The 23,825-nt window shown below is 43.3% G+C and overlaps 1 protein-coding gene across 2 annotated transcripts in view; it reads left to right on the top strand.

The window, feature by feature from the left end:
* Positions 1-23,825, top strand: part of RMDN1 (regulator of microtubule dynamics 1) — a 37,071-nt gene that overhangs the window by 8,448 nt on the left and 4,798 nt on the right. For both annotated transcript variants that reach the window (XM_032786339.2, XM_032786346.2), the window contains 6 exons: positions 1,959-2,046; positions 13,689-13,848; positions 14,624-14,713; positions 16,598-16,653; positions 19,626-19,713; positions 22,306-22,336. In XM_032786339.2, the coding sequence (XP_032642230.1) occupies positions 1,959-2,046; positions 13,689-13,848; positions 14,624-14,713; positions 16,598-16,653; positions 19,626-19,713; positions 22,306-22,336 (513 nt within the window). The remainder of the gene's footprint in view (positions 1-1,958; positions 2,047-13,688; positions 13,849-14,623; positions 14,714-16,597; positions 16,654-19,625; positions 19,714-22,305; positions 22,337-23,825) is intronic.

Raw genomic sequence — 23,825 nt, 5'->3', positions numbered from 1 at the left:
TTGCTTTGGGGGTTCCTTTGTACTCACAGACTTTTGTTATAATATGTGAAATAAGAAGGAGTTAGGAGGAAACCTTGTTTACTCACAGCCGAGAAAACAAAAAAGACCCCTGGTATACAAATTCCTGCCCCTGACTTTAAACAATCGAGTTCTCTGATTGGTCCTCTGGTCAGGTGTTTGGTTACCCTTTCCAGGTAAAAGAAACTTAACCCTTACCGTACCTATCTAGTTATGACAGGTGTGAATGAGTCTTATCCCACCATTTCCATTATCAGAAATTTAAACTTTGGAAGGTTATGACACAGAATCAATATGAGGAAAAAGCAAAATGTTAAACTTATTATTTGGGATAGCAACACTATTGAAGAGAAAACACAAAATTGTCACCTTTTAAGATATTTAGTGAATATTAAACTCCTTAATATTATGAGTGAAATTGAATTAAACAACTCTGGTAGCCAAAATATGGAAAAAATCCTAGAGAATAGTACAGCTTCTAACTTTCCAGGTTGAAAATGTTGAAGTGTATTCATTTTTAACGTATTTATCTTTTTTACTTAAATCCAACCCAGGACAGTTTCAAAAATACTAACTTCATGTATTTGCTTGGTGCGGAATGATAAACAGTAAGAATGACCAGACAAAGACCTATATCTTCATAAATAAGACCTAGGTATTATTATTATACAGAATGGGGAACTTACAGTTACTGGGATTACAGGCTGTGCTAAGCCTATTTAGGAACCTACAAAGTAAACCTGGAAGAGCTCTGTGGGGGGAAGAATGTGGTATTAAAAACAAAAATTTTGACGCTCTAGTTTTAAAACCAGTTGCTTTTGCAATTGCTAAGGGCTTAATTCAGCAAAGCTTTGATAAAGTGGTGAGCTGGACTGAAAAGCCCAATTTTGGTTCATTTAATAAAATTGTCATTGTCTGCGGCCTCATGCATGTTACAGTACTTGTTTGATTACTACTGTAACTGTAGAGCCCTTATCTCTGATTTCCAGAACCCACAATATTTTAAAAAGCATAATATCACTGATGTATCTTAATACTTTTGAATTATTTATATGTGCTGCTGGTTATATACAAAATAATGATTTAAGACTGAAAACGTAAGTCACCCTGCAACAAATTATGAAGAAAATACATGGAAGGATCAGTCCAATACTAAGTGACCCTTACTGCATTCATCCACTTTGCCTTGCTATATTTCAGTCCCTGGCCTACCACACACTCTGTGTTCTGATCACTTAGGATGTGTCTGCACTGTGATTGGACATCCTTGGCTAGCCTGGGTCAACTGATTCGGGCTTGTGAGGCTTGGGCTAAAGGGCTGTTTAATTGCGGTGTAGATGTTCGGGTTCCAGAGCTCAAGCTCCAGCCCGAGTCGAACCTCTACACTTCAATTAAGCAGACCCTTGACCCAAGCCCCAGTCAGCTCTCCCAGGCAAGCCGTCGGTTTTTAATTGCACTGTAGACAAGTCCTTATTCATCAGCAAAAACTAAACCAAACATTTTCTGTTCTGTCATTGTGAGGTCATCAGACTAACATTCTAAAATTCCGTTACACTTCTAACACTGTCTGTTACTAAGGGCTGTTTTATAGTTTCATAGAGTAATATTTTTTTAATGTTTCTGTTCCCAGAAGTTGTTCATTGAAAATAAACAAAGCTGGTGCAATTCTGTATCCCATGGCTGCTAAAAGTTAGTATAGGATAGGTAGCCAATTTGAAATTGGAAACACTTGATATTTGTTAGGAAATAGTTGTTTGACCACATCTTAGTGCTGATTTTTTTTTTTTTTTTTTTTTGGTGCTGATTTTTTGTGTTTTAGGGTACTTTGGCTAGCAGCCATTTGGATTGTTATACTTTGAAATATTGTTGCTGATCTGGTAGGCTATCGTATTTATTAATCTTATTGTCTTCTCTTTCCACCAACCCTACCCCTTTTGAAGTTGAGGAAATCATAGAGCAAGCAGACTACCTGTATGGGAGTGGAGAAACCAAAAAGCTCTATCAATTGCTGACCCAGCACAAAAACAGGTATTTTGCTGTATCGAATATCCCCACACGAAGCGCTCCTTTATCAGTTCATGTTAATTAATACAGTAAGTATGATAGCACTGAGCACCCAGCTTGCACCTTTTTGCAGTAAGAGAGAAAATCTGAATTTTCTTCCCTTTCAATATAGAAGGAAGGACCTGGTTCATAGGCTCAGTTTGGGCAGCAGAGGGTGAGCACTCCGATAGCTTTTTCATTGGCATAGGGCCCCTGAGAATAATGTTCTTATAAGAAAGTTGGTGGGCACTCTTCCTGCTTTCCCTGGTATATGTTAGATGGTTAAATACAGACTCTAGTGTGCAAGTATTCTAGCAGAAATGTGGGACAGAGAGCAGTAGTATTGCTTCATCCTAATCCCCCTAGCAACTGAATGGCGTCTCTGTGGGCTTGGAAGGGGGAGAGGAGGTGGTCACTGTGTTACAAAGATGACAATGTGTTTGCTATTGTACAAAACACACCTGCTGGCTATAGGCAAATATAAATTTTGCCAACATGAGTGGGCTGAGTCAGTTCTGACTCTTTTTCTGGAGGGCAGGGAGAAAGAAGAGAACAGAGCAGTTCAGGTGTCCCAGGTCCTGTAACAGAGGTACAGGGAACAGAGCAACCTTTGAACCTCTTGCTCTTTTTCAGGAAGAGAAGGCGGTGATAGAAAGCAGAGTGGTAGGACCAACTGTTCTTTTGTGCTAGAAGTGAAGGAGGAGCAGAGAGGCTTGGATCTGAGAGGTGGGGGAGCAGAGTGGCCCGTAGGGAGAAAGGAGCCATGCAAAGAAAAGGGGTGGGTGGCAGGGAGAAGATTTCGCTAGTGGGGGAGAGGGACACCTGGAATTCACTAATGGAAGCTAGAGGAGTGGGAGAAGACAACCAGTATTTATGTATTATTAAGTCAGGGAAAGAGCCCAAACTTAATGTATTGAGGCAAAAATTCTCCCAACTCTAGGAGCATTCCTGCTCTTTTTCACTGTACTGCTCACCAGCTCTTCCCTTCTTACTTTTATTTCGCTTCTGCCAAGGAAGGGGTTCTTGACCACAGAGAGTATTACTCCTGCCCATACGTCTTAGTTGGACAAAAAGAAGAAAAAACATTGTGCAGACTGGGACAGGACTATGTAAAGGAAAATGCAGGGAACCCTCTGAGGTTTTTCTTCAGAATCCCCTCCTTCAGGGGAAAGGGTGGCTGGCTGGTCATATCTTTCTTGTGGATTAGATATACCCTAGGGGCTTTATGGAGGAACCTTGAGCGCTGGGCTGGGTTGTTTCCAGCTCATCAGAAGGGAAAAGAAGTGGTCCCAGAGAAACACCACGTCATAAGGAAGCTGAAAATTTTCTTAGGAGGAGACATGTAGGCACAAAAATTATAGGAACAGCTTGGAGACTGAGTCACTTAGTTCTACGCTAGGTCAGTACTTAGAGCAGAACTATCCAGTAAACAGATTAGTAATGCCATATTTAATACCTTGCCCCAAAAAAATAATTGTTTTGAGGTTCTAAACTTAACTATCATTTGTTTGACAATGTGTTAGAGACTGCCTGTTTTATGACCCCCAGCATTCCTATTTCTAGATTCAGCGTCTCACAATAATTGCTGACTTTTGAAATGTTCATAAATTGTTTAATCTTACAGTTCAAAATAGAAAATTGTAGGCAGCGTATCAAAACAGAGGAATTGTATTTAACTAACACTCATTGATACTGAGATCTAGCATCTTTGTAAAATGCAGTGAATACCAATGGCACAATAAAAATCTGTGTATACGCAGTCAGGTCACATAGTAACTAATAAAGCCTTTCTAATGTTTGTGTTCTAATTTTGCTGTGTTAGAGAGTATACGTCCCATTTAGTTACTGGTAACACCTATAAGGGGAATCATAACTCTCCATACACAGAGGAGCAACATAGGTGCCAGAATTCTGGTTTTAGATAGTGATTAAGAAGTTTACAGAAAAAAAAGTACACATCTTTTTCTCATTAAAGACATCAACTATACTTTTACATAGTCCCAATTTTGTGTTTCACAGAATATGGCTGGCATTCCAGTAAACTATGAAGGTTGCATCAGAGTTGGTTGAATGAGCTGAACAGGACGTCTGTCTTGTTCTTAAATTATTGTGTGTTATTCCTTCTCTTATAAATTGTTTCTTATATTTTCAGTCTGTGCTCTTTCCCACCTTTTATATTATCACGTGCTCCCATTGCATCCAGTGCTCACTGAAGTTAACTAGGAACCCACGATTAAATGAGCAAGCTCCTTGTGAGGTCACATGCTTAGAAGGAGTCTGTCACTGCCTGCAGTGCTGTTCAATTGTAGGAAAATAACTATCGATTTGGAGAGTAGTGGAATAAGAACAATAATAGGTATGAAAGGTTACCATGTTTATTATAATGTAATATGACTTCAGCGGTTTCTGGTAGGTGCTTTTTGTGTGTTTAAAATACTTCTTCTGGGTAGTTATCTACTAGGGAGTTGTCAGGAGGTTGACTTGTGGTGGCAGTTACTAAGATAACTCATATGTATAAAAACTGATCTATGTAACATATGCCCTCACTTTGCTTTTGGCCCTCGTTGTGTGCAGGTATTAACATCAGAAAATAAGTGTGAAGTGACCAATTGTCACTGGGGTTGAAACAGGTTTTTTTTTCCCTATAATTTTTTCATTTCTTAAAAATGGTCATATTATGTATTGGGGTGGGGAGAGGCATTAGACCTTTGGAAAACGGGGGCTTCAGAGAAGTCAGGAATATGCATAGTAATAAGCACAACTAGAAAGCGAACAAGAATTACATAATCGGTATGCACTATTATTTGTATAGTATCACCAGTGAACAAGACACTTCACAAGGAGTGCATGGTGTCTAACATAATAGAGTTCTCTTCTTCAAGTAATTTATAGTCTAAAGTCACAGCCTGTACAATTCAACACAGCAATCCAAAGTAATGAGTGGTACTAAGTTTGGAATGCTTCCTGGAACAGGTTTTTAAGAAATTTTTTAAAGGAAGGGATGAGTGGTATGAAGGAGGTGAGGGGACTGCTATAAGAATTTGAAGCAGCATGAAAGATAGCACAAAGGCTCCAGTGGGTAAAGGAGATGGAGAACAGTTTGAGATGAAGTGCACAGTGACAATAGAGAGTAGAAGGGGATGGAGGGGCATAAGAAGAGATATAGGCAGAGTGGAATTATGGAAGCTTTTGCAAGTATAGCATCTAATTGCAAATCTGATACAAAGAACAGTGGAAGGGTAAAGTAGATACTCAAGTAGGTGGAGTAACGTGGTCATGTTAGAGCAAAGGTCAACTATTTGCTTATGTCAATCCTCTGCTTGTCATCCCAGTATCATCCCAGTTAATCCTTGCACACACGTAGCCCTTCTTGAATGCACGTACACAAAATACCCAGTAAGAAGATGTTAAACAGATCCAAATTATCTCTAAAAAGGAATTCAAGAAATGCACGGGCCAGCAGAATTTATGCACGTAAAGTTGTTTGTAACCTAGTATATAAAGCCTGCTCTGCGCTAATAAGGTGTGTCTTTTCCCTTTGGCACTAGCCGAGGAAAAAGCACCCGTTCAGCTGACCGAGAATAAAAGTTTGGTCCCCGTCTTCTTGCCTTCCGTGCCTCCTTGGGGTAATTGATTCACTAGAAGAGGCAGAGTTTTTTCCAAAGCTGTAGTTTGTCCTCAATCCCCTGGACTATGGCACGTCCCCGAGCTCTACCTCAGGGAGCTTTATCAAGGGGGAGCAAACTAAGGGTGGCCCCAGTATCAATAAGGGCTCTAATTGGGCGGCCATCCACTTTAATTTTTACCGTGGGATCCAGGCTGGCGGCTTGTGCCGCCAGGAGGGGCCGCTGGGTCCCTGGCCCCCTATGGGGAAGATCCCTCCCCGAAAGTCCTGTACTGTTGTAGAGGATGGGACGGTGGGGTTCTATCTTTATGCTCTTTTCCTGTGGCCTGTCGCCGGGGCATTCATTCTTCCAGTGTCCCTCCTTCCTACAAATAGCATACTGATTCCGACCCAGGCGGGGCCCGCCCTTTCCGGGTGCCCTGACCGTCCCTTAACTTTGCCCCCTTTCCTCATATCCTTCCTTAGGGCCATGGCTAAAATGCGGGCCCCTTTCTCCGCTCCCCATCATCCTCCGATCATAAACCTTCATGGCAATTGCCAACAGTTCCTCTATATTTTTGCCCGATGCCCCCTCCAACTTTTGCAACTTTTCCTAATGTCCTTGTAGGACTGTCCAATAAAAAGGGGATTAATACCCGTTTCCCATTAGTGTCCTCAGGATCGAGTCTGTATATCTTTTACAAGTATTACAAGCCGCTCATAGAAAGCAGCTGGGTTTTCATTCTTTTCTGTCTTATATTATATAGCTTGGCCCAATTCGGCGTTTTCTGATACAACGTTTCATTCCCTGTACTATGGCCGCGGCGTAATTGGCTATGCTGAGGCTGGCCATTTTTATTCTGGGCCAGTCGGGGGGCTCTCAGCAACTGTGGCAGCCACTCCGTCCGAGGGTTTTCCCAATTTCGATTAGCCACTCGCGGGCCTTGAGAGGACTAAACGTCTCTCTTCCGCAGTTAGTAGAGTGTTAAGAGGCGACCCTCATGTCGCCCCAGGTAGGTTATGGGCCGTAATTAAGGTTTCAAATACCGCTGTTAGTGGGGTGGATCTTCCGAAAACGGAGGATTCTGTTGTCTCCAGTTATACAGATCACTAGTAGTAAATGGACACATATCATAGTGAGGCGCCCTCGGGGCCTATCGTATCCCGCATGGGCACATATAATTCTGTTTTAGTGGCGTCTGGGTACTGGGCACCCTTGCCCGAAGGGCTAACAATGGTAAACCGAGTATCCCCAGGGACATAGTCAGATGACAGGCTCACAGTTCTTTGGAGCTCTGGGATGTCAAGGGCCAATGTGCTCCTAGTGTGTTTAGACACCAGGAGCCAGAGAGAGCTCGAGGGGTCTTGTTGGAGGAGCTCTGGTCACTCGACTCATCCCTTATTTTTATAGTTGAGGCACTATCCTCAGAAGGCGAAGGGGGGCTTTCAGTCGAGGATGCCAGAACCGGAGGCCAGGGTACAAAGGGTGAGGGGCATAGAATCAGGAGCAGAAGGAATTACAACTGGCAGACATGATTTCTAACAGGAGGACAGGGTTCTTAACAGGGGCATGGGCCAGTAAGGTTTTAATAGTCCGTGCTCTACATTTTTGCAGCCATGGGGAGGATTGGCCAGGAGGTCCTGCCAAATATCTATATAGGGATATTGGTCCCAATGCCCGTCCCGGTCACAATGTTATGTACTGCCTGTACAATTTCTGGCCTGAGTGTCCCCCCTCGGGCCATTCCACCCCAAATGTCGTCCATTCAAGTATACAGAATTTTACAAGATTATCTTTACATAATGCAATTCCATAATCAGCCTGGCATCTAAACGCCTTCCAGTTATTCAGCATACATCCAAGGTGTCCCAGAAGAGGTACTCTGTCCGCGACCCCATTGTGCTTTTACCCAATTTTTATTGAGATAGAGGAAAAGATAGGGATTCTAGCCCCAACTTAGGTATCCACTGGGTCACGAGGTTCGGCTGAACCCCCCTTGCATCAAGATATCCTTGGTCACCGGGTTTTCCCCTCGCAGGAGTTTGTGGTGGCTGGAAGTCAGCTTAAGTCTAGACCTGGTCAGTGTCACTTCACACAAAACCTCAGTCAATTACAATGTTGGTTTCCAATACATCATTAAGAAGAAAACAAGATTACTCTCCTAGGAACAGAGCAATCCCTGGGGATGTTCTAGTCCAAATAATTATCCAGAACGGCCCACGAACTCGTGGAGTTAGTGAATTATTCATCGGCCGTTCCTGTTTACTTAATAACACAACAACAACCTTCATAAAACTATAACAGTGTTAATATACCTTCCTTACACGGGCTCCTAGAGGTATCCACTGTCCAACCCACACTTCGGGGCGTTATTCCTCAAACCCAGGAGGTAAATGCACTTACCGCCCGGAGTGCCGCGTCCGGCAGTCGACCTTTCCCCTTCTTCTGGAGCCGTCTTGCTTCCGTGTCTTTCGGAGTTTCTTTTAGAGGGAGAGAACTCCGAAGCCGCCCGGGCGATTGTGATGACCCAAGCCCGAGCAAACCAATGCTCGGGTGGCCACTCCTCAGAATCGCCTCGGCCGCCGGTTCAGCGCCCCTACAGAGAGAGAGGTCCCATCTGGGTGCCATTTTGTTAGCAACGGGCTCGTTTCCCCTTGGGAGCTACTCCCACCGGGAAAGGGCGGGGCCCCCCGCCTGGGTCGGAATCAGTATGCTATTTGTAGGAAGGAGGGACACTGGAAGAATGAATGCCCCCGGCGACAGGCCACAGGAAAGAGCATAAAGATAGAACCCCACCCCGTCCCATCCTCTACAACAGTACAGGACTTTCGGGGAGGGATCTTCCCCATAGGGGGGCCAGGGACCCAGCGGCCCCTCCTGGCGGCACAAGCCGCCAGCCTGGATCCACGGTAAAAATTAAAGTGGATGGCCGCCCAATTAGAGCCCTTATTGATACTGGGCACCCTTAGTTTGCTCCCCCTTGATAAAGCTCCCTGAGGTAGAGCTCGGGGACGTGCCATAGTCCAGGGGATTGAGGGACAAACTACAGCTTTGGAAAAAACTCTGCCTCTTCTAGTGAAAAAGGGACCATCAGATTTCCCACCAGTTTGTTTGCAGCCCCTGCTGTCCCATAGCGCTGCTTGGACGAGACATCCTTACTAAATTGCAGGCGGAAATCTCGTTCGACAATGGACTATGGAGGTCAGCTTCCTAAGCAACAAACCTCTAATTACCAGATGGCCCTTGCAAGCACTAGAAATCTCTCCCGGAGTGCCAGGGAGTGACAAAGATCAGCTGCGGGATTAACTCAGAGGTGTGGGCGGAGGAGGGAGGTGTAGCTCAAGCAGGATGCTTACAGTGCATATTTCTCTTAAGGAGGGAAGCAGCCCGGTCTGAATTCGACAATACCCCCTTAAGTTGGCCACTCGGATCAGGTTGAAACCTCTTATTCAAAAGTTTCTGCAGTATGGGTGGCTCACGGAGGCACGTCCCCATACAATACTCGATAATGGGGGTGCCTAAGCCTAATGAACAGTATCGATTGTCCAGGACCTGAGACAAATTAACAAGTTAATAGAAGCCCCCTACCCAGTAGTCCCAAACCTCATACTATCTGGGACAGGTTCCTAAAAACCACAGCTGGTTCTCTGTGATAGATTAAAAGATGCCTTCTTTTCCATACCCCTTGATCAGGAATCTCAAAGGCTGTTGCCTTTGAATGGGAAGACCCAGATACCCACTACAGGCTCAGTACTCTTGGACTGTTGTCCCCAGGGACTTACCTGTGCACCCGAGATTTTTGGCAGCCAGCTAAAAAGAGACCTTGCCCCATTCCTGGCTAGCCATCCCTCATGCAACATAATCCAATATTGCGATGATCTGCTTTTAAGCACTGAGACAGAGGCAGCCTGCAAAGAGCAGACTATAGAACTCCTTAATTACCTTGGGGCACAGGGGTATAAAGTTTCAAAGGAAAATCTCAATTGGTTAAGCAGCAGGTTACTTTTCTCGGATATCATCTGTGCCAAGGGAATCGTAGTTTGGGCAAAGAAAGAATCCAGGTTATCTTGATAGCCTCAAACCCCGGAATCCCGAGAGTTAAGGGCCTTCCTGGGACTGACTGGCTTTTGTTGGCTCTGGATCCGTGACTACGGGGAAGGCTAACCATTATATGAATCCCTAACTAAGGAGGGTCTGCTTCACTGGACATGGACCAGGGAAATGAAAGCATTTCGAGAGCTTAAAGAACCTTGGTTCAGCCTCCCGCTCTAGCCCTCCAGATCCCGGAAAACCATTCACCCTACACGTTCATGAGAGAGGAGGGGTGGCAGCTGGAGTCCTATGCCAGAGGTCAGGACCAACCTGGCGACCCATTGGATATTACTCAAAAGTGTTGGACCCTGTCGCCAGGGGTGGCCTGCCTGTTTACGGGCCTTTGCAGCAACCGCCCTCCTTGTCCAGAGGCTGAAAACTTGACCCTGGGCGGGGACACTGAGGTTGTGGTCCCCCACGGGTGCCTCAAATACTGGGAACAGGCACGGGGGAAAGCATCTAAATCCCAGTCGACATACTAGAATAGGAGATGGGCTCTTGCTAGCCCCTAATTTAACCTTTAGGACGGTTATCTCCCTTAACCAGCTACCCTACTGCCTGATCCCCAGGCTTCCCATGAAGCCAGCCCCGCTCACGACTGTGTTGAAGTTTCCAACAGGAAACTAAACCCCGCCCTGACCTTTCGGACTGCCCTGGCCCAACCCCGATATCGAAGGATACGTTGACGGTCTAGCTATTGGTAAATGGCAAGCGGTTTATTGGGCGGCGGTAGTGATTAAGGATAGGGAGTACACAAGTTTAAACTCAGCCCTAATCTGTCTGCTCAAGCAGCGGAGCTAGTGCGCCTTATAGAGACTCTCCGATTGGGGACCGGAAAACTCTTAACCTATATACTGACAGTCGTTATGCTTACATGGTGGTACATGCTCACGGGACCTGTGGAGGGAAAGAGGGTTTATTACAGCTTAAGGCCAAAAGATTGCACACGGGAGCTCATCAAAGCGTCTTGAGGCCCTGATGCTTCCCCTCCGGTTGCCGTGATACATGTGCCGCCCATGAAGGGCCTCTGAGGCGAACAGCGTAGGTATAATCAACTGGCTGATCAGGCCGCGAAGGAGGCCGCCCAGAAGGCCCTCATGGCTTCTGGTAGTTCAAGATACAGAAGCTAAGACCCCTCCTCCCGTACACAGCTGAGGAAGTTTGCCACGCGCAGGCTGCAGGACCAGGCAGATTTCCTCTGGATGGTGGAAATTACCTGGGGGGGAGATCTTTGCCCTCGACCAGTGTTTCAGGAAATTCTTCGGCTTCTACCTAGAGAGGGACATATGGGTCGGGAGCAATGGTTGATTTGGCTGCCCGATTCTTTAAGGCTGGGCATGCTCACATGAAGCCCAAAGAATTGTTAGTAATTGTCCTGTCTTGTCAACGAACAACCAAAAGGGGTGCGGCCCTCCTGCCCAATGGGAGGACGGCCCTGGGCGTTCTCCCTTTTCAAAAATGGCAAGTTGATTTTGCCGAGATGCCCCCTTGCAGGGCTATAAATACCTACTCGTATTCATTGATCAGCTCACTGATGGGTAGAATGCTACCCCACCGGCATTGTCAGCCCGGGCTGTCACCAAGGCTTGTTACATGAAATACTTCCTCATTTCCATCTCCCCGAGGTAATTGAGTCTGATCACGGAAGCCACTTTACCTCACAAGTGGTTCACAAGTTTCCCAGGCTCTCGGTATACAATGGAAATTACACACACCCTGGAGGCCACAGAGCTCGGGTCAGGTAGAAAGAATGAATAGAACTCTCAAGGACACTCTTACTAAAATATGTACAGAATCTAGTTTGAAGTGGCTTGATGCTCTACCACTCGCCCTTACCCGCATTCGAAGGGCCCCACGTAAAGGTCTTAAACTCTCACCCTTTGAACTGGTCTTTGGGTTTCCTCCCCGAATACTTATCCCGGGTTCGGGAGGATGTAACTGGGAAATGGACAGGACTCTTTATGGAAGCAGGTATCTGGGCTGCAATCTGTCTTGTTACAGCTGCATCGATACGCGGCGCCTTTCCAGGCCCTTCCCTTGGATCAGCCTGTACACCATTCCAGATCGGTGACCAAGTCCTTGTCAAGAAGTGGAAGCGTGACCCCTCACCCCACGTGGAAGCCCACACACTGTCTCGCTCATCAGCCGGACTGCAGTTAAAATCCTTGGGACGACAAGTGGACACACATACGGGGTAAATGGTCTTGAACCCTAACCAGGAGATCGAGTCAACAGAAGAGGACACCAGCCCTCTGTCCCGCCCGGCACCGGAAGCCCGGGGTGCACAGGCGAAGACTCCACCTGGGAGTATCAAGGACTAGACGGATTAAAAGGACTGTTTAAAAGAAGAAATGAGAAAGTTAACAGCACTCCGGTCCAACTTAGGGTGGGTGGAACACAGACTGGTTTACCTCCTGGTTACCACAAATAGGATGGCTCTCGAAAGGTTTTCTCTTGCTGTATTTTTATACAACCCTATATAACCCTAGCTTGCTTTGCTCCCTGTTTAGTTGCATTAATCAGACGTATGGCTAATCAAGTTGTATATCAACAAATGATGGCACTATACCAGCCGGTAAAAACTGAAGATTGGGGGCCTTAGAGCTCTCAAAATGCTTTTAAGGGGGAGAGAACTGTTAGAGCAAAGGTCAACTATTTGCTTATGTCAATCCTCTGCTTATCATCCCAGTATCATCCCAGTTAATCCTTGCACACACGTAGCCCTTCTTGAATGCACGTACACAAGATACCCCAGTAAGAAAATGTTAAACAGATCCAAATTATCTCTAAAGGGAATTCAAGAAATGCATGGGCTAGCAGAATTTTGCACGAAAGTTGTTTGTAACGTAGTATATAAAGCCTGCTCTGCGCTAATAAGTGTGTCTTTTCCTTTGGCACTAGCCGAGGAAAAAGCACCCATTCAGCTGACCGAGAATAAAAGTTTGGTCCCCGTCTTCTTGCCTTCCGTGCCTCTTTGGGGTAATTGAGTAGCTCCAGGGGAAATGAGCCCATTTGGCTAACAGTCAGATGGAGGATAATCTTGACGGCTATATTTTGGATGGCCCGAGTTAGGAAAAGGGAAGGCCAGCAAGAAACAGGTTATGTTAGGTTTTAAAGATAATTGCATAGATTGTATATTTGTTTATTTAAACATTAAGTGCATACTACTGTAATTAAAGTGCATATGTTGAATCTGAGTATTATACGAAGGGTAAATACTGCAGTTCTGGAGGGAGCAGGTTTTAAAGGTTGTATGTGCAGATCATGAGGCCATATAAGTACCAGGCCCTTAGAATAAAATTAAACAAGAAAAAAAAAAAAAAATCCAAATGTAATTTTCACTCTTGGTTTTAGTTAGTTTCACTTGCACAGTGCTGCAGTGTTTTGAGTTCTAACACTGTAGGAAACTGTTTACATGATACAATCTTTCCACTGAAAGTTTTTAATGAAGGACTGAAACATTTTATTTTGAACTTTTGCAAGTGCTTATATTACAATACCTATAGAGATGATATATGTAATACTGTATTCACTGCTGAAACCAACTGAATATAGGAAAGTATATAGTTTGGGTCAGAAATAAATGTTGCTTTCTTGATTTTCCTTCCTGTCTCTTTAGCTTAACGGTGCTATATGTGAATTTGCATCAATTTAAAAAAAAGAAAAGCTGCTTCCTATGGAGCCAATAGGAGTATTGCTTCACAGATCAAAAGAGTATTGCCAAAGTTTCTTCAGCAAATCCCGCTGTGACTGAGATCTCATATTTGTTTGTTGCAGCCTTTCGTTGCATGTGATATAGAATTACACACAATACAATATTACCTTAATGCTAAGCTGAGCTGTGTCATAAGTGATTGATTTGAGACTCACACTTCCTTTGTAGACAATACCAGTCTTAATCATTAATATTTCTGTTATGTTTATAACTAGTGAGGATGCAGAGATATTATGGCGTCTAGCGCGGGCCTCACGTGATCTAGCCCAACTTACCAGCACCTCTGCAGAGGAGAAAAAGCAACTAGTTTATGAAGCTCTTGAATATGCAAAGAAGGCACTGGAAAAAAATGAATCAAGTTTTGCAGTACACAAGGTGAGCCATTCAAAGTAATTTAATTGAAACTTTGCTGTCCATTATCCTGACATCTGGCAGTAGAAACAGGAGTGACTGTGATTCTGTTGTGATCTTTACAGCTATAAGGTTATCTGGCAAATTTGTATGCTGCCTTCTTCAACACACAATTTGTTAATTTTTTAGTTGAGACCCAGGAGAATTTGATGGCAGCTTTCTAAGAGGACCAGCACTTGGATTCTTGCAGATTAAATCAAACTCCCATATGCAGAAAATGGTTAGCTCTATCTACAGAACCACAGAGGCAGCTGATTGGCCAGAGTTCTTAGTGCCTGAACTATTCCTCCTTTATCAGCCTGGAAAGTGCATTGCAGATCCATTCTGTTGCCTCTGTACCATGGTAGTAACTCTGCTGCAAGTTCCCAGGGTTCCTGGGTCTGTCCTCTTTTTCTTCTCCTATTCCTCTTCTCTCCTCAGTAGCACCAGACCCAGACCTTAGCAGAGGAGTAACTAAGTACAATCAGTGTTGCTGCCAATGCAAGTTAGTGATAGTTAGGCACTGGCTCCTCCCATGGCTGCGGTCAGCTGTGATGAGGGAAGGTTCCTTGAACCATTTAAATTATCCATTATAATTACAGTTCTCATAAGTAAACAATAGTGCTAATTAATCAACACTTTAATAAATACTTGCTTTTAAAATTTGAATAATATTGTTCTTATCACTTGGTGATGATGATTTTATTTTAATTAGAGCTATTAAATATTCTTTTAATGTCCTGTTTTGTTTTGAATTTAGTGGTATGCAATCTGCATCAGTGATGTTGGAGATTATGAAGGAATCAAGACTAAAATTGCAAATGCATATGTTATCAAGGAACACTTCCAGGTATCGTAAATAAGCATTTTTTTTAGTACAATAGCATCACTATATTTCATTTTCGAACAATGAATCACAGAATATTAGGGACCTCAGGAGATCATCTAGTCTAATCCCCTGATCAAAGCACGACCAGCATCAACTAAATCATCCTAGCCAGGGCTTTGTCAAGCCGAGCCTTAAAAACCTCTAAGGATGGAGATTCCTTCACCTCCCTTGGTAACCCATTCCAGTGCTTCACCACCTTCCTAGTGAAATAGTGTTTCCTAATATCCAACCTAGACTTCACCCATTGCAACTTGAGACCATTGCTCCTGTTCTGTCATCTGCCACTACTGAGAACAGCTGAGCTCCATCCTGTTTGGAAGCCCCCTTCAGGCAGTTGAAGGCTCATCCCCACTCCCCACACACACTGTTCTGCAAACTAAATAACCCCAGTTCCTTCACCCTCTCCTCGTAAGTCATGTGCCCCAGCCCCCTAATAATTTTTGTTGCCCTCCACTGGACTTTTTCCAATTTGTCCACATCCTTTCTGTAGTGGGGGGATCAAAACTGGACGCAATACTCCAGATGTGGCCTCACCAGTGCTGGTTTTCACATGCTGGGTGACAGCCCCCAGAAGGGTGGGTCACCAGCTATTTTCTGGGGTGGACAATTGCAATTCAGCATCTGATCTCCCAGTCATATCTCTTTTCTCAGCAACCTGTAAACTGATCCTCAGGCACCAGAAGTGTCAGGGTGGGTTACAAAAAATAGGTAAACGGGGCAAAATTAGCCCAGCAATTGAAACTTGATCAACAACTCTTTTGCCTGCATTCCCTCGCTAACTTTCTCAGTGGGCTCCTATGCACGTGAAATGAGAGGTGATGTAATTTACTGCAGGGCTGTATTTTATCAGAGCCTTTGGCACAGAGAATGTTTTCAGTTGGTTATTTAAAGGCTAGTCTTACCTGCTTGTTGCACTTGGGGTAGGAGAGGAGGTAAGGCTGTAAGAAGCATCTTTCCATGCCAACCTGTATGCAGGGAGCTGGCTAAGATCACTCCTTGTGTTCAGATAGCTGTAAATCCTCCACGCCCAAAGTAGTGTAGTCTGCCAGCTAGGCTGTATCCTGCTCCCTCAAATCAGTTACTGTGTGTGCTGCTAGTACACCACTTCTTTCTAAAAGTTGCAGCAGGGCCCTACTGTGCATCTACCAGGGACACACAGTGGTATCTATCATGTTATGGGATGCAATCCAGACCAGTGAGGGGTTCTGTCACCACCTTTCCTATAACTCTGGGTGCCTGAGATGCCCTGCTGCTGTGGTTCATGACTTGAATGTTAGCAGACAAGCATGCAGGTCAAATGAAAAGACTATCTTTGTGTAGCTGTGAGCATTGTGTTCTTCAGTTGCTTTCCATTAAGATGAAAAAGCACTGAATAGAAGGTGAGGACTGTTGAACCCTATATGAGCTTCTGAAACTAGTAGAATATATATTGGCTTGAGCTTCGCAATAGCAAAGTGAGTACATCATCTTAGAATGGTCTTTGGCTGCTGAGTGTCGTCATGGGCTCTTTCAGTGCAAATTGTAGCTACTGAAGGCCAAATATTTGGAGAAAATACAGCTCAGTAAAGTCCTGCTGAGTCTTCACCTGATTTTACTTTCTCTCAGAAGCTGTATCAAAATCTGAACATACTGACATGATCAACTACTTGAAAAAAGCCAGCTGGCTTATTAGACATAAAAATAAGGCGCTCAGACTAGATTGTGAATACCAAATACTGTACCTCCCTGCAGTTGTTTGCATTTCAGACAGATGAAATAGCAGGAGACAACTATGGGTGCATTTTTTGGTGGTGTTAAGCCAGATCTGGTGAAACAACCTTTTACATCTTTTCTTTTTCTTGCTAGAAGGCCATTGAACTGAATCCTAAAGATGCTACCTCAATTCACCTTATGGGCATTTGGTAAGACTGATAATTTCTTCAAACCAGAGTTAGCTTGTGGCAAAAAGAAAAGCCATCTAGCACTTTTATTTGTAGGTGGAATATAAAATGTTTGAGTAATGTTAAATGACTTGCAGTAATTTGTAGAGCAGCTAAATGGCTTGAAATCCGCTCATGAAAATCTCTTGAAAATTGTCATGAGTTATTTGAAAGACTCTGGCCATCCAAGTTGTAATATAACTCAGAAGATGAAACTAACTGCTCAGTGACCTTGTTTTAGTTGTAGTTCATTGGAATACAGAAGAATAAGTTGCAGACTTCAGTTTATTTTTACAGCGGGCAGCAGAAATTGAGGACACTATTAATAGAGTGTTTCTGAGTGTCTGTTTCAGAGGTGTTGGGAGAGTCAAATCTGTAGTGCCTTTTGCCATTCATTTCAAAAGAGCCAGAATTTAAAATTTAAATGTATACTATGAATTAAGGTGCTTGTGAAGACTGGTGTGAGGGCAGATAGAACGGATTGATATTCTTAAACAAAAAGCTTACTAATATCATGTTATCTAAATACGCTATTACATTTTTAAGAAGTCACTGAATTTTTATTTACTTTAGCATTAATGTGACTCTGAAAATGTAGATAGAATGAGAATCAATCTGATTGTCACTGCCCATCACTGTTGAATGGGAGGTGAAGAGCTGGGAATTTAACTTTAGTACAGGCACCACACGTTATGCAGAAGCACCTTGGCTGGACCTCTGGCACCTTTTCTCTGTCAGTGCATGTTTGTGCATTAGATGCATCAGTCAGAGGAAAGCATTGTGAAGGAAGGAGAGAGAGAGCTAGCCTGAGAAATACAGGAGACAGAAAAAATCCATTCTACCAGAAAAATTGGGGCCAGCCAAGACCTGTATAGCCACATGGGGGCTCCCTTTCCCCATTCCCATGGTCTCATTGCTTTTTCTGAAAGGTTCTCATATGGTATCGAAAGCTTGTAGCATGTTTTGAGTCCAGTTGCAGCATTTCCTCCTCCTTTTTCCAGATCTGTCAAAGAGCCCAAAGCCACTTCAGCCCTGTACAAGAAATCTTTGGAATGCCATAGTATGTCTACACTGAAAAAATACACAGCAGCAGTGAGTCACAGCCTGGGTCAGCTGACTTAGGCTCATGCTACTGAGTTAAAAATACCAGTATAGACATTTCTGCTGGAGTAGGAGCCTGGGATCCGAGATCCACCCTTGTTACGGTGTCTCAGAGTCCAGGCTCCAGCCTGAGCAGGAACATCTGCACTGCTATTTTTAGTCCCACAGCATGAGCACCGCAAACCAGAGTCAGTTGACCCAGGCTCGGAGACTCACTGCCGAGTCTGGGTTTATTTTTTTATTTTTCTGTGTAGACGTACCCGCAGAAGAAGAGGATAAGAATGGATTTGTAGAATCAGTTCCAAGTTCACCAACTGCTCCTTACTATGGCTTTATTTCTGGTCTCCCTTGGGAACCTAGCAAGCTCCAGCTTTCCACCCTAAGTTTTTCATGATCTTTCCCTGCTTGCTTTTCCTAAATTGCAGCCTGTTTGCACCACTTGCTCCAAAGTAGCCTGACTTCCTGGAATAGTCTGAGAACTTATTTTTCTAGGAGCAGAGGCAGCAACTGTTGCCACCGAGCACTCTGTGGGAGCCTACCGGCCAGTTCTGAGGCAACCTCTTGTTGTTCCGATGTCTAGAAGGGGTAGAGAATGCCCAGCTAGAGCCCCATGAGCCCAACTCAGTTGACTCAGGAAAACTGTAGGGAAAAGCTAAGAAGAGAGGGAATTGTGTGTTACTGCTTGGGTAGTGAAGTGCTGCCAAGTTTGTATCGTTTTTGAAATGTTCTGAGAATTGGGAGTCCCTACATTTGTATCACAGATTTGGGATTAAAAATCTCAATCAATTATTGGATCAGTTCCTTCCTCTCGCTCCCCTTCTGTTTCATCCTGCACTGGCATCACAAGTGTTTGCCAATAGCATTGTACCAAAGCTTTGCTACTGTACCCCATTTGGCTGTCTGCTTTCCAACACTCAGGCTTCAGTAAGTTTCTAGACCTTTACACACATCTGTTCCCTCCCCCTCCCCCAGAAATCAGGCTGCATGTACATATGAGAAATTTCAAACACTGTTTTCTTAGCAAATCAAGGCTAGTTGTGAGTTCAGATGTGTTTCTGGAATATGGTGTTACAAACGTTAGCGATATCACGTGTGCTGCACTTTACATGTTTAAAACTCTTCACAAATATGAATCCTGACAGTTTCCCCATAGGCAAGTAATGACTATTTCCATTCTGCAAATGGGGAAACTGCGGTAGGGAACAGGGACTTAGCCAATTGGCAGAGCCAGGATTAGAACTCAGGAGTCTGACTCGCAGTCTTGTGCCATGGCTGTAGAACATGCAGGCTCTCAAGAATGCTATTTTTTTGGGGGGGGGGGGGTGTTAATTAAGTAGTCAAGAGGGGCAAGTTAATGTTTAGGTCAGGCTGTCATTATTCAGATTTATATGGTTATTACAAAAATGTTCAAATGCACAAATACATACAGTATATGGTTAAATCACTACAGTACAAGCCGTAAGGCTGGATCTGGTTGGAGTGATAGCTTTAACTCCTTGATTTTTCTCAGTAAACTCAAGCTATTGGCTATATTGTAAACTTCATGCTAAAAGTTGGATTTTTATCTTTATTATGCGTTAGCAATTAGCAGCAATGGAGGCACTCAACTTCTTTAGCAAAGTGGCTGTGTCTTCTGCAACAATTGTTTCAAATTATTTTTAATTTAAGTATCTTATTGTTATTGTAACTACTGATTCAAAGACCAAGTAATATCACTGCAAATATTCACAATTGTGGATTCTTGGCAGGATGACAAACTCTGACACTTGGGGGTCCTTCAACTCCCCAAAAGTAGGAACCTCAAAATAAAGGAGAAATGTGAAATATATGAAATTTTTTTGCTTTTGCTCCAGGTGTTACTCATTTGCTGAAATGCCATGGTACCAAAGCAAAATAGCTGCAATGCTGTTTGCAGCACCGCCAAGCTCCACGTATGAAGAGGTACTGTATGTAAATACTTGTTCCCCAGTGACTTTTATTAGCAAAAATAGCCACTAACATGTACTAGTAATGATTGTCCTAATAAAGTTCACCTCCCAGAAGTGCTCAGAATGATGAACAATACAGGTGCAGTCGTATACAAAATTGTATTGATGGATTAAATGTAGATTTGGAGCTAATGAATTTGCCTTGTTAGAAATGTGCGAGATTCCATGTAAAAACAACAAATATTAATTTGTTTCTTCTCAAGTCAGGCCTTGCTTAGAAGAGTCACAAAGTGACTAATGATGTTATTATCTGGCAAATATCCTTTTGGACTGTGGGGCTCTGAAAGCTTGATATTAGGTCCATAAGAAATACATGCAGAGACTAGGGTGAAAGTCCAATTTATTTTCCATTGATGGCACACAGTAAAAAGGAGCTATCTTAGTTCATGAACCTATTGAACCACCTTCTCTCAAATTTGGATGATTTAATGAGATACACACACACAAGAGGCCACTGAGAATTAACCTCCAAACTACCACATAGCGCATAAAGTGGTGCATACTCAGAGACAGATTACCATTAGGGCAGACCACAGATAATTGTCTGTCTAGGTTCCAATGCAGCTCTTTTCACCATGATATCTGAGCACCTACATATTATTTGACATGATGCTCAGTATTTTTATTTTCATTTCCTTCTATGAAAATAAAATGCTTCCCTCTGATTTTGTCATTTTTCCTTAGCAAATATTTCCTCTTCACCCTCATGACTGTTTAACTACTTGAGTTTTCCTCCAGCTTGAACTTGAGGTATCTTTGTCCTCCACGGTCATGTGATTTTTGTTTTTTATATCATATTTTATTATGTCCGTGTAAAGGTGCCGGTCTTAATAAGATCTGGGAGCCAGTATTATTTCCCTCCTAGGTTGGTTGGTTGGTTTGTTTTGGTAACGTATGAAGAAGCTGAGGTCCAGAGAGTTTAAGTGACTTGCCCGAGGTCACAGAGGAAGTCTGTGTCATAATAGCTTCTGGAGTCAGAAGAACTGATTAAGTACTAGAGCACATTGCCTGCTGTGTAAGGGCTTTCCCACACAAAAAGTGTGCGACAAGCTGGGATACAAATCTACCTCATGCTTGCCTGAGGTGCGCTAAGTGTCGGTGTGGAACGTGTGGCCCTGCACTAGAAGTTGCCTACTTCAATTTCAAAGTGGGGTAGATAAAAGGGAATTTTCCATGCGCGGCAATAATGTCCACACAGACAGTGTGCGGCAGGCTAGTACAAGGTAGATTTGCTCCCTAGTTTGCTGTGCACTAAGTATTCATATAGAGAAGCCCTCATATACTCAGGATAGTGGTGGCAAGATTGTTTTCAGCCTAATCCAGACAATCTGTGACTGGCTCTTTTTTTCTATTCAACTACATAACTTTGGTCAGAGTTAGCTTAGGGACCCCCAAAAAACTATTAAATCACACTAAATGTGTTACACTTTTAGTTGAATAACTTGGTTTTGAAAATCCCATCAGGCCTTGCTCTTAGTGAGCAAATCTAAGTTCCTGCAGCTGTGTTCAGGTTTTCTGTTGGAACAGGCAAATTTTTGGCCATAACCTCTACTAAATAATATCCCCTCCCCCATCACCTAAAAAAAAAAAAAAAGGAAAAAAAAGTGCCAGGAAAGCAGCTGCAAGAGATTTGCTGCCTGCAGAAAGTTAATTTTTGTTGCTTGAGTTTTGATTGAAAAAGCAAATAGGCTTTTGCAACTGAAAATGAAGCTTATAAAGTAGTCACTAAATCTCACTCCGCAGAAGAATAAATCCAAAATGGTAACCAGGATTTCACAGTACTGCTGAATTCTGCAAAACCAGGCACTGGGTTTTGTAGTACTTTAAAAATGAATAGAGCATAAAGTATGTTGTAGTGTCAACTCCACTCTTACTAATGTCAGCATGTTGCTGAAAATAGATTTCTGCAACATCAGCACAAAGAGCATTTTGTGGATTCTTAGCAGCTTTTTCAAAAAATAGTTTTTAGACAATACTTTCCCTGTAGGTCATTAACAATTAGCAAAAATACTTAGTATGCGATGTCTATTTATTAAATGAGAGAGTGGTTCACTCTAGCACAGTAATAACTAGTGCCAACAAAAGTTGTAGTGAGGTGCTAAGCCAAGGAATAAATGGATGTATAGACAGAAATACTCTCAAACCATTAGGGTTGGAGCACAGGAGTGTGATAGGGTGGAGAAGCTTGTATGGCCCCTATCAATGCTGATCCTGCTGTGTGTGTGTAAGAAGGACTTCCGTCTTCAATGCCTTCAACTTGGTACTTCTAAAAGCATTATTCTGAGTGGTGAATTTCAAAACAAATATACATCTAGAATATATTTCTTCACTTGTTCTGAGATCAGTCCAACTTTGTGGTAGTTAAATATATATTATAAAGCTGTTGGTCTCTGTGTTGTGTTGACAATAGATAACCAACAGTATCTCTTGATTTAAAAATAACACAGCCTTCTTGTACAGGTGAGTGTTCTCAGCAACAAATTGACTCTGTGGACTAAAAGTCATTCAGCATTGCATTACTAACTTAGACCCTTATCTCTTCCAGGCCCTAAGTTACTTTCACAAGGCTGAAGAAGGTAATTTTTGTATAGTGTGTTTGTAGGTGGAATGAGTCTCTTGCCCATGGTGAATCAAAACAAGCAAGCAAATACCCAGGGGCTAAACATGTAGTAGCATATGTACTGTTGAAACATAGGTTCAAGGTCCCTGGCTGCACCACTCAGCTCATTAGACCGAAGTTATATGGCAAGCTTTTCCCTCTCCCCTTCCCCCTCCCCCCAAACCTCTTTATGCAGCAGAGCTGTGGTGAATTATGATATGATGATTTTAACCAATTGCATAGTTATTCAGGAACCTTCAGTTTGATTGAAATATTTCAAAAAATGCACAGTATAGTGAAATGTATGCATACCACTTGTAGCAATGCAATATTTCCAGTTATTTATGGTAGTTCCAGTGGGCAACATTTGAAAAAGCAAAGAACCAGTTCAGACAACTTCTCTTTCTTACTCATGAGTAGAGCTGGTTGGGGGAAGAAATCTGCAGAAAGTCTTATTTTGCAACCAGCACTACTTGTGCCTGAAATGAATTAGGAATTACATTGCTTCTCACCAGAAGCTGAATGGAAACTTTTCCTTTCCTTGCTTAAGGGTCAGCTTAAATACAACTTGGAGCAAAGACTGTCTCCTGACAAAAGGAAATCTTTTTGAATTTTTTCTCCCTGTTACCGGAAGTGGAGAAACAGTGGCTGGGCCTAGAGAGGGAATGATTTACCAAGTACAACCTGACTAGCAGCTACTGAATTGTAGCTTGCTCAGTTACAGCTAATTATTTAATCTGAGGCTTCTTTGAAAAAGTCTTTCCACCACAGCTAGAAAGACAGAACACCCGCAACTAACTAAAATATGGCCCCTTCCCCACACACTCTCCACCCCACCCCCGCCAAGTAAAAATATCCCTGAGAAAAATCGGCCAACAAATGAAAATATCCCCCACAGGCTTTTTATCCCAACAAGAGAGGCAAGTCAGAACCACGAGGGATTCCACTATGGATATCTTATCTAGAACACATTAATACTATAGTGATGGGCAGCAGCAGAAACCCGAAATAGATTACAGATAAAGCACTGAATTAGAAGTCTGGGAAAGAGTTAGTATAGGCAGGAGATTGTGATGGTGGATGCACAATTTTAGGAAGAAAATGCCAAGAGCTGACTATAAAGAGAATTTGGTTGTTTTTAAGTAATTGAGGAAACTCTGTCCTGTGTTTCGGTTGGTGCCTGTTAGAATGCTTGAAAGATAAGATTTATCTTCTGTTTCGCTACTGTTTGACCTGCCAGTTTAGCCTGTGACTTGTCTCCCCTCTCCAGGAGTCTGTCTGCACTGCAGTGTAAGCCCAGGGTTGGTAGAACTTGAGGTGTCAGACCTTGGTTTGTTAACCTAGGGCTTGAGGGTCTGTACTGATTTATAACCCCAGGCTAGGAATTGTTGAGCCCTGGGTCCTAACCTGTGCGGGCTGGAGTCCAGCTGCCCATATTCCAGCCTTCGTAGCACCCTCCCAAAATG

The sequence above is a fragment of the Chelonoidis abingdonii genome, chromosome 2, assembly GCF_003597395.2.
Source record: "Chelonoidis abingdonii isolate Lonesome George chromosome 2, CheloAbing_2.0, whole genome shotgun sequence".
NCBI lineage: Eukaryota > Metazoa > Chordata > Testudines > Testudinidae > Chelonoidis > Chelonoidis abingdonii.
Note: the sequence above shows the minus strand (reverse complement) of the source record. Positions and strands in the feature narration are given on the sequence as shown.